Source organism: Leptopilina boulardi, unplaced genomic scaffold (genome assembly GCF_019393585.1).
Source record: "Leptopilina boulardi isolate dan_hultmark-lab unplaced genomic scaffold, ZJU_Lbou_2.1 LbouV2_324, whole genome shotgun sequence".
Taxonomy (NCBI): domain Eukaryota; kingdom Metazoa; phylum Arthropoda; class Insecta; order Hymenoptera; family Figitidae; genus Leptopilina; species Leptopilina boulardi.
In genome coordinates, this window is record NW_026137890.1 from 2,228,363 (window position 1) to 2,240,433 (window position 12,071).

Here is a 12,071-nt window from a genome sequence, read left to right on the forward strand (position 1 = left end):
GTTGTACTAACCGAACATTTGATTGCTCGGACCATACAATTTTTTCAGTGTACACTTCACTGTACAGACATACGTGCACACATATACCTATATACCATACCACTATATACTAAATCTATAGTATATACACATCCCTATTGAAAAAAACACGTATAATTGTACGTAGAATAAGACATACGAACACGTATAATTATACGTATTATTATACGTATTATTATACGTGTCTATATTTTATAATATTTAGGCCCAAATAGCACGGAAACTTGCAGCAAGTTTGCTGTGCAAGGTTTGAAAGTTTGTAAGGTAAGTTTGCAGCAAACTTGCTGCAAGTTTCCGTGCTATTTGGGGGTATATATTAATAAACAAAAATATATCCCTATTGAAAAAACACGTACAATTATACGTATAATTATACATATTATTATACGTATAATTATACGTATAATTCTTGTTTCAAATTCGTATGTCTTATTATACGTATAATTGTACGTATAATTATACGTATTATTATACGTATAATTATACGTGTTTTTTTCAATAGGGATACTATATTCATTTTACATCATACTCAATAAACATACAACACGAAACGTCGTTTTTATCGCAAAAGTATCACCACTCCCGATTTGTAAATAGTGCGTTCGCAATCGCATTGCGTTTGATCTCCTGATTAAAACGCGCATTGTCTGGTTGCACTTCTGGTCCTCTCAATTATTTGCCGTGTTTTGGCATGCATAAGATTGTAGTACCTTTGCACTCTTATCAAATTGCCATAGTCTTTATAGGATGGCATCAGATTAAACAGTGTCGGATATATCTTGTCTCCCAAAATGTGTGTTTGACCTGGAAAGTACTCATCATAATTGCACTGACTTTCCTCATTGATGTCACTCATTTGCCACACTCTAGCATCATTGATACTGCCAGGACATCCCGCAAAAACATGAATAAATTGCATCCTAGCGTCGCAAATTCCCTGCATGTTAATAGAATAAGAACCATGTCGGTTAATATAACTTACAGGATCTTCATGCGGTGCAGTTATTTGAATGTGACACCCATCCACAGCTGCAATAACGCCCGGAAATCCAGCCATAGCCTGAAACTCTTGCACGTATCTTTGAACTACTTCTCCTGTAAGCCACTTAATAAATCTATTAGCACGCGCACAAAGAGCAGCTGCCACGTCTAACATACACTGCCATGCCGTAGATTTCGCAACGCCAAATCGATCAGCAATAGATCTAAAAACAGATGTATTTTTATCAAAATTTTAAAAAAATACACTAATATAAATCATAAATAATTAACAATAAGTTTTCAACAACAACTGCCCAAGCATCCCGTTATATATTACTGTAAATTTTTTTTATAATTTTCTTGTATCAGATCTTGACAGGGATTTTCAGTAGAGATATTCTCTCAATATCACTTGAATTTCAATGTCACTGGAATATTCCTTAAATTTCACAGTAGAATATTCCGATAAGGCAAACATTTTGATTTTCTTAAAAGATCATGGGATTTTTTTGGTCAAAAAATTTTTGTCAAATGTGAAAAATATTTTTTAAAAAAATCATAACTGTTGTATAAAAGGATATACAAAATTTTGAATTTTGTTTTCGAATTGTTCAATTTTTTTCAAAAATTCAAAATTTACCACATTTTCAAATATCAAAATATTTTATTTTTTTAAAGGGACTCTGTTTTTCTTTTTTTCCTCTTTAAAATAAAGCTTAAAATGTACAAATTTAATAAGCAAATTCAGTAAAATATCTTTTTGCTTCCTCGTGGAGGAAGCTATGTAGTCCTTTCGTTTATAAACTTTTTAAAAATGGTGAAAACAAATTTTCCTCTATATAGAAACATGTTATATGAGATCCTGATCAATTGTCCGGATGTATGTATGTGTGTGTGTATGTGTGTGTGTGTGTGTGTGTGTGTGTATGTGTGTGTGGATCGTTTTTGTGAACACGATATCTTTAACAGGTTTTAATGGATTTGGATAAAATTTGGTAGGCTTATTTAACACATTAATCTCTCAAAAATGACGAGAGGATTTTTAAAAATACCCCCAAAAAAAAATTTTATCGTCTTTTTTCCAAAAATTTTTTTTTAATTGAAAAAATTTTTAAATCGAAAAATTTAAGGTAATATATAATATAATCGTCTTCTTTATGTCAAGATGAATCGATTGATATATATAAAGTATAGATTTGATTGAAATTTAAAGAATTAAAGAAAGTTAAAAAATCAAAAATTCTCATTTTAGCTAAAAAATGATGTGTTTATTTAAATTCATGTTTATATATGAAATAATTTTATTCCCTGCATTGAAACGAATTGGTTGGTATATATAAAGTATAGATTTGATTTAAAATTTGAGAATTAATAAAAATTGAAAAATCGAAAATTCATATTTTAGCTAAAAAATTTTGTGTTTTTTTAAAATACAAGTTGATGAATAAAATAATTGTATTCCTTGCATTAAAACGAATCGATTCGTATATATAAAGTTTATGTTACACTCAAAATTAATTAAAATTTTCTTTATTTTTCAAAAAATTTAATTAATTTAAAACATTTTTAACTCGAAACTTTTTAAATCAATCAATTGAATTGGACAAATTCATTGCTTCCTTCACGAGGAAGCGAATTTTTTGCTTCACACAATGAGGAAGCATAATGTTTATGAAATAAACATAAAGGACCCCCTCCTTGTTTTCGTTTACGAGATATTAATTAATTACTTGATTGATAAATTAAGGTTAAAAAAATTATATATTTTATAAACAAATAAAGTTATCGTAATTCTGACATTACGAAATGAAAGTTGACATAAGTCCGCATGCAACGAGCCTTATAAGAAGTATATTGGATATGTAGATTGTTAATAAACAATTAGTCAGCATTTTAATTGTTTATTAACAATCTACTCATCTAAAATACTTCATATTCGGTAAAATCCCAAGAATTCAAGAAAATCCTTTCTCCATTAGCGTTGTCAATGATTTTAACTACTTACATTTCATTTGCGCTTTTATTCTTCCAGCCATCCAAAACCAAAATGCACTTAGGATTTTCTGGAAATGAATCTTTCTTTAAAATATCTTCATATACGCGATTCAATATTGAAGTGCTTAATGTTTTTCTCGTTGGCGGTTTGTAATTACGATTCAGAGAGTGAGTAAAATTTTTAAAATGATGTGATTCAACAATTGAGAAAGGAATGTTATAGCCGAAAAAGTACTTTCCTAAATATAAATCTACATCACGTAGAGATTCAACCCGATTGAAAATCCCCACATGAGAAACCACATTTGGATCCTATGCCAAAAAATATGTAAAACCCCACTCCTATATGGTTTCCCATACCCTACCGAAAGAGTGGTACTGGAATGGTACTGAATTGGACTTCACTTGAGTTCCACTTCAGTACCACTACCTGATAACCCATAAGAAGACATTTTTAAAGTATTTCAACAATAGTCTCTCACGATATGCGTGTAAAACAGCAAAAAAAACATAATAGTTTGTAGAAAATTTCTGTTAAGTTTAGAAATTATATTGCAATCCCTGCTTGAACAATAGACCCCTACGTCCTTTGTAGAAGGATTATAATTTTAACCCGAATTTCATGACTTGAAAAATTTGTAATTTTAATAACTCAACTTTAAAAAATATATATGGAGATTCTTTGATATTTCCAGATTATGAATATCTAAAATTTATCAAAAAATAATTACATTTCAAAAAGTTATAATTTATCTCGTATACCTTAAGTTTGATTAAAAAATGGACATCATTTTTGAATTTAGCTGCCAAAGGTCATATCATATGCATAATAAGGTATGAAAATAATATAAATCCATGAAAAACAATTAAAATATTGAAATAAATATAAAGTATTAGTTTAAACATATTGAAAAAGCTAGTCGCTTTTCACTTTTATGAGGGTATTAACGGTAACTCGACCCTTTTCGCAGGTAAATTTCCCAGTTCCATTTCAGTACCAAAATGCACCAAATTAGTACTGAGTTGGTACTGAGTCCTCAGTTCCGATTTCCCAGTACCAATCCAGTACCACCCTTCCGGTAGGGTATAAACACACTTTTTCTGCGGGTACTGGCGTGAACTTAGGCAAGCTATGTTCTCGGCAGTGGGCACTGAAGTCACAGCCAAGAGCATGGTTTCCATTATGTTGCAGAGCGCGGACTTTTGGAGGAGCATCGAGTCCTTCATTACAACTGTAATGAGGACGAAGGAGGACGACAGGAGGAGGTTAACCTGGAGAAATCCTGCTGCTTGGCTGGGTGCACGCGCGGGACGGGGAAGACCTTAACTAGCTCTCCTTCATCTGGCGCTGGCACTCAGTTAAGGATTTGGGACCTAGAGCAACGGCAAGGAGACTTCCACTGGCGATGTATAAAGCTTAATAGCAGTTCCGCCAGTGGAGTTAAAGTCTCAAAAGGGTGTGGTTTTTAGTGGGTCGACCAGAACGAGAGCGGTCATCCCCACATAACCTGAGAGTACGGGCTCCAGGTATCTGACTTGGAGGTAGGCCGCCAGGGTTATGCAGATTTTCCACTTCCCTCGTAAAAAAAAAAATGTGGTTTCCCATGTGGGGATTTTTAATAGGGAACGTTTTGCAATTCCTGTAATATGCAAAATACAATAATTTTTAGAGTCAATGATTAAATACATATAAATTAATAGTATGCATAATTTATACAACACAAACATTTTTTTAATTAAGGATGCATATCCTCATAATATAACCTCAAACTTAAAAATAGTTTTTAATAAATAATAAGAATATATTTAAAATTAATTAAGTTTGAAGTTATGTTATGGGAATAGCATACTCAAAATTAAAATTTTATAAGAGGAAATTTGTCATTTATTTATTTTTTATTTTTTTCAGCGAAACATTTTTCAGTTAAAAATAAAAAAATTAATGTTTAACATTAAATCACTGACCCTTTTTAATTTCTTTTGTTAATAATTGTTCTAAATTAAAGGCAAAAGTTAAAAAACATAATTGTAAAAACGATATGAAAAACTGGTTATTATAAATAAGTGCCATTCTATGAGTTTTTTAGCACTTTTCGGAGTAACCTTTCCAAATTAAATGAAACATTTTTTTTATAATATTTATTAATATAAAGGTCCAAAATAATCACATTTAAGTAAAAACAATTGTTTATTTAAAAAATACAACCATAAATAATGAAAAATTCACTTTTTTCCTGCTACTCCAAATAAATTGGTTTAAAGATCAAAATTTTCCTTATTTTTCACGCTTTAATACCGCACAAGAGAAATAATGTATTAGAAAACAGTTAACTCACAATTTATTAAACAATGTTTGTTTACTTTTTTGTATTTTATTTACTGTGAAACGTCTGCTATAGTTGCGCGCGACGTTCGGAAATTGTCGCTCTCATTATTGAGCAGAAGCTCATTACGCTAGCGTAGTAGAAAGCATGTTGTACGAAAAGTGAGGTTATGTAGTCATTAAACGAAACGTAAACATTTCTGGTTATCACATTGAATGGTTTATAATTATCTACTTTGCAGTAAAATATCATAAAAAACATTTTTGAAGGATGAAAAACCTCACTTTTCACACAACATGTTTTTTACTACGCTAGTGCAATGACCTTCTGCTCAATAACGAGAGCGACAATCTCCGAACGTCGCGCGCAACTGTAGCAAACGTTTCCCAGTAAATAAAATACAAAAAAGTAAACAAACATTGTTTAATAAATTGTGAGTTAACTGTTTTCTAATACATTATTTCTCTTGTGCGGTATTAAAGCGTGAAAAATAAGGAAAATTTTGATCTTTAAACCAATTTATTTGGAGTAGCAGGAAAAAAGTGAATTTTTCATTATTTATGGTTGTATTTTTTAAATAAACAATTGTTTTTACTTAAAAAGTGATTATTTTGGACCTTTATATTAATAAATATTATAAAAAAAAATGTTTCATTTAATTTGGAAAGGTTACTCCGAAAAGTGCTAAAAAACTCATGGAATGTCACATAAATATATATATTTTTTTGTAAACTTACCTTATATTTAACGGTTTTCTGTTTTTTTTGGCATTTTTAAGACAATCTCAAAAATAAAGAAGGCAAAACCAGAATAAAAATAAACTTTAACGTTTTTATGTGCCTACCCTGCTAAAAATAAAATCACAGAACTTCAAAAAATTAGTCAGGATCTCTGACGTTTTGAGACCGAGTACCTAACCCGTGAGCTAACTAACCCAACTGAGATCGTAAAAGCAGAATTCGGTTTTATGAAAATAAAAGATCTTATTACTTTTTTTCAATTTTATCAACATATTTTGTTGATGATTATTATGATTACTAGCTGTCTACGCGTGCGTAAATTTACTAACAAAACATGCTTTACGATAATTGTTAAAGTAAAATTGTGTGAATATAGAAATTAATTAATAAATAGTATTATAGTAAATAATTGCATTGAAACATTCATATTTTCAAAGTTTGAATTCATTTCATGTTACATATTTGTAATTTTTACAAAAACTGTAAAGAATTTTTGTTGTTTTTATTTGAAAAAATTTAGAATAAATTTATAATTTAAAAAACAATTGTTAAAAATTTCGCCTTTTTACATAAAATATTTTGGTCTATTCTATCTTCATTTTCGATTTTTATTTTACGAAAACTTCGTTTCCTAAGTTTATCTATCTCTTGTCTGTATTCTTTTTTTTCTATCGTTTCCTTAAGCCTCAGTTTTCTCTTTCTTTCAGTACTTTTTATACGCTGGTTAATTTTTTTCTCATTATCTTCACCTAAAGAACGCACAAGCATTTTTATTGAGTTTGAATTATTATTTTTACTCTCATCTATATCATCATTGGTAATATTAGAAAAATTAGAAGAATTTGATTTTCCATAACGGAGTTCATTTACTCGATTTTTATAAAGACAATTCCAATCATATTCAACAAATAAATGCATATTATCTGATGTCTTTATAGAAGGAAAGGGACTTAAACGATTACTTCTAAACATAAAAACTAAATGATTTCTCATTTGACTGTGAACGAAATCAAGATTATTCGGATTTAAATTGAAGAATATACATGTTGCAAATGCTATTGCAAATAAACCACAATCAATACCATTCGGTTGTTGATGCGCTGTTGCAAAAACTACTGGAGGTTGATAAGGATATAATCTATTTAAATATTTCATTTGATCCTTATTTAAACAACCTAAATTAAGACTATCATAAATATCCATTGTCTTGCTCCATTGTAATAAGTACATATCCAATGACCAGCAACACAAGAACCACTAAAAAGTATTTGAATATGCTTTTGATTTTTTTTTAATAGAACAAATTTGATCAAGCATATTTAAATACAAGGTACTTTGCATGTTGAAAATAGAATTAGATTCTCTTCTCAACAATTTTTCAAATTCATATATATGATTATCATTTAGCATTTCTCCTTCTTCGTCAATAATTTTAAAATCTGTTTCACTTAAATTAACATACCTTTCTTTTTGTAACATGATTTTCTTAATGCAATTTACAGATGTAACTTTGACAACTTACCCCACAAAAATCCTCTTCTGTATAATTCACCCTAAAATAGTATTACAAATTTTAAAATATTTTAATTTAATGGTGCTTAAATTTGTTGATATTTTAAATAGCCTTATGTTATGTAATCTGATTCTTATTCGTCATTATGTTGACATAATTCTTATGTTGTTTGAAAGACATTTAATGTAAGAATTTTTTATTACCCCCTAACAGCAACGGACTTTTAATAATATCCCATGGACGTCCTACCCGCATCCGGAAATTTGTATATTTCTAGGATGTCCTCAAGATATCTACGGATATACCTGAGACATCCTAAGGAAGTTAAACTTTCCGGTCATCCCCAGGACATTCCTAAGATATCTTGAATATCCAAATAGTGATGGGGGATCACACGTTAAGTGATCAAGGTTCAAAAAATTTTTTCTTCAAACATGCTTACACTCGATGCAGTTGTAGTTCTCATAAATGTTAATTTTTGGTAAAAAAATTTTTTATTTACATTATAGATCCGTATTTTCCGAGGGGGAGGAGGTCAAAGATTTGGGATTTTACAGTACACCGCAAGTTTTAATAATTTTTAGGGTTTCGTAGCCCAGGGTCGAAAGCCTAATAGTTTCGTTTTGGCGTTCGTCCGTCCGTCGTACATGGTAACCGCTTCCATGGCAACAGTTACTATGGCAACAGTTACTTACTATGGCAAAAGTTACTTACTATGACAATAGTTAGCATAACAAAAGTTACTATGGCAATAGTTGCTATGGCAATAGTTGATTTATAAAGCAACCGTTGCTATGACAGTGGTCAATATTACCACGAGGAGGATGTATTTTTAATATTTAAATTATAAAAATAGATGGATTCATTCGATATGCGGACAGACAATATATATATATAGAACATGCGGGACAGACAAAATATATATAGAATATGCGGGAAAGACAGCCACTTGAAATTATTATATGTAATTTTAAAATTTTTTATAATTTTTAAAAATTAACAAGTAAGGTTATAATAGGTATATTGTTATATTGATCAAAAAACATTTTTAGTCAAATTATCATATATTAATGTATTCAAATAATAAAATTTGCATTAGCAAATATTTAATTAAACAAAAAATTTGTATGTAAATATTATTTGAATTCGAATTTAAAAGAATATGTGTAATAGAAATAAAATAGTCTAGATTAATAAAATACTATCGGATTGTCTTAAGTAAACTTTGAGCGAATTTTATCAGGTTATTCGCTCAAGTTTGAGCACATTCATTAATATTATAATTATTTATAATGATGAGAATTAATTAATATGCATATATTAATTACTATATTATTAAAATTCAATTTAACATAATTCTTCCACAAATCAACTAAATAATTACTAATTTCAATTTCTCTTTTTAGCATACTGGACTATAATTAGATCCAACATTTGGTTCAAATCAAACTCATATTGAGTGAAAACTTGATCAAATTCGCTCAGAGATTGATTGAGCGATCAATTCATATGTATATTCTATTTTACAAGAGACCAGAAGTTTTTTGCTCATCTAGTTGTAAAAAAATGAACTTTTATGTGAAATAGCAAACGATTTCTATTTTTTTTTTTTTTTAAATGTATATATATATATATATATATACAGTCAGCACAGTGGGAAAAATAGGTTTTCAACATAAGTTGCTTTCTTATAACTAAATGTAAGGAAACTAGCTGACTATAAAATAATAAATACAAATTTGAAGTAGGTACTTTAATGATATAGTCGTAGTCAATGACGCCTTCCCTTTTCTGTCCTTGTCTTACAAACGGGATTTCATATATATAATACGTACGTTAGAAAAGGGCAAAAAAAGTATAGGCCAGAAGGATCTTTTATGGTTTTATGGCTTTTCATTGCAAAATTTAAAATTGTTGCATTTGAAAAAAATAATTTTTAAATATTATATTTGTGATGTACATGTTAATACAATTACAACGGTATATAATTTTTTGCAAATATTTTTAAATTATTGAAATTTAATTTTAATTAATGGAGTAGATTGTTGTATAATCATTATGTAATTTTAAAGTTTTTGCATAAAGTTTTATATGATTGGAATCGTTAAAATTTAATAATTACAAATATAACATTTAAAAAAATATTTTTTTAAATTTAAATAATTTTTTATTTTGCGTTAAAAAGTCATAAAACCTGAAGGACCCTCGAAAGGACCCTTCTATTGGAAGAAGGGAATATATGTATACAAAAGGTAAATTGTAGTGGGTAAAAGTAAATAAGAGGTTTGAAAGGAATAAAAAAATTGTCCTGAGGATTTCAAATACATATTTAAAATTTTCATAGAAATTAACTATTCAATTTTTTAATTTTTAACCATTTATAGAATTTTTTGTATGTCTAGAATCCTGAAAAATTAAATCTTCCAAATATCTCATTTTCATATGAATAATACCAAAAATATAGAAAAATTTTTTTTTACAAATTTAATGGCTTTCTTAACATAATAGAGTTATATGGTGGGTCTGAGTGGCTTTGGTACCTCTCTTAGGACCCTTTTTACAAAAAAATAAAACGTAGTGAGAAATAATCACTTTTCAGAAACATAAGGTCACGGTGGTAATCGATCTACTTTTTGTGACTTTACCGACAGAAGTGACAACACTTTAGACATCTCTATTTACTTTGCAAAAAATCAGCTACATAAATAAACACGTCAAAAATCACGATTAGTGCACAGGTGGGGACAATCCTCTACAAAAATTACTTTTGCGGTAAAAAGATGTAATTTTCGTAGACTACACTTAGGTATCGGATTTTCATATTAATTTAAATTAACTCACCTAATTTCAATTCCGTCATCTTTTATCTCGGGATAATTGAATTCACTGCTTGGTGTCAGTATACTATCGTTAATATCGTATTGAAGTTGATCTGTTATTATTGGTTCTAATTTTTCCATGGGAAATACAACTGCTTTTTCTTCATTTTTCTCATTATTAGAATTATTTCCATTTTTTAATTGCACCATTTCTGAAAATAAAAATTATTTTATACGTTTGTAGTAATATAATTTTCTTCAGTTATTCGTACACTTTATGGGCACAATATATTTTTCCACAAAAAAGTTCTTATGTCGTTTTTAGATAGTTAGATACTCATGTGCATTTAAATGATTATGAGTTGCAAAACCTCCTTGCCTTGCTCTAGACGAAGTTATACAGTTTCTTGAAATCGTTTCTTTAGGGAATAAAGCAAGTTGAATTGGGATTCGCCGCTAAACCCCATTTGGCCAAAAATTTGTTTTGCTTAAAGAACACTTTATAGGCATAGAAATGATATGCTATATGGACCCGGCGTAGCTCATTAGAGGTAATTTTTAATTTATTCATTGTTAATCACGACCAAACTGTTATAATAACTTTAAACGCGTTATTCTAAAAACTACACTTGAAAAATAGGTGTGCACTCTAGCTGCTACAAATTTCAATCGATGTATGTGTGGATCCCTTGTTTGTGAACATGATAACTTTAACTTTAAAGTTAAAAAATCAAAAATTCACATATTAGCTGAAAAATTTTGTATTCTCAAATGTTTATATTATTATATTATTTATGTATGTTTATTTCAATGTTAATGCTTTCTCCACGAGGAAGCAAATATTTTTGCTGATAGTAAAGAGGAAGCAAAATGTTCATGTAATGAACATCTGAATTTACAACTTGTTTATATATATATATATATATATATATATATATATATATATATATATCAGCCTAGAGAGTCGTTAAAATTGTCGAGGGCTCTGTAGTCCATAAAAATCATCTAAAACAAAAATCCCAAGAATTATAGGTTAAACTATGATCGTAAAATGCGGATAAACCTCAAGTTGCAAAAAATTTTTTTTTGCAAAAATGTCGAGAAAAAGAAAAAAGTGGATGTAAAATTTTGTTATTTATTTTGCTCTAACTTTTCTTTATAATAAAAATTCATAAATATTTGAAGTTCATCCGCATATTTTAATTATCTTTAATTTAAGACCTCAGCGAAGTAAATCGGTTGAAAATTCGATGAGCTATATAAATCCCGCCAATTTGAAAAACATGGTTTCGAGAAAAACGCGTTTAAAATTTTCGGTTATTGTGGTATACGTACTTGATGCGCTCCGCTTATAACACTATTTAACTATATTTGCAGTTCGAATTTGTTAAAACAATTACACTCTCTGACATTGATTTTGCCCCTGGTATAATTTTGATCACTTTCGATAGATTTTTGCTCGCTGATTCGGAATCTGACAATAAAAATGCTCTATAGCACGTCTAGTTTTTGAGAAAATTAGTGTGGAAAGTCAAAAAAGCATGTTTTTGACTATTTTTGAATATGGATTAAAAAAACAAGACGTGCTAGAATTTTGTCATAATTTATTTGCACCGTGTATAACCCTAACATTACGAACAAGTGATAAACAAATGAATGC

General features: G+C 29.0%; 1 protein-coding gene across 4 annotated transcripts in view; it reads right to left on the reverse strand.

Annotated features, from left to right (window-relative positions):
- LOC127284386 (tolloid-like protein 2) overlaps positions 1-12,071 on the reverse strand; it is a 228,910-nt gene that overhangs the window by 157,899 nt on the left and 58,940 nt on the right. For 3 of the 4 annotated variants that reach the window (XR_007843472.1, XM_051309786.1, XM_051309787.1), the window contains exon 3: positions 10,434-10,623. Coding sequence is in view for 3 of the 4 variants with exons in the window: in XM_051309786.1 (XP_051165743.1) it covers positions 10,434-10,623 (190 nt within the window). In the remaining variant the exon portion in view is untranslated. Of the gene's footprint in view, positions 1-1,021; positions 1,048-10,433; positions 10,624-12,071 lie in introns of those variants that run through there. The other variant, XM_051309788.1, reaches the window with a different exon arrangement.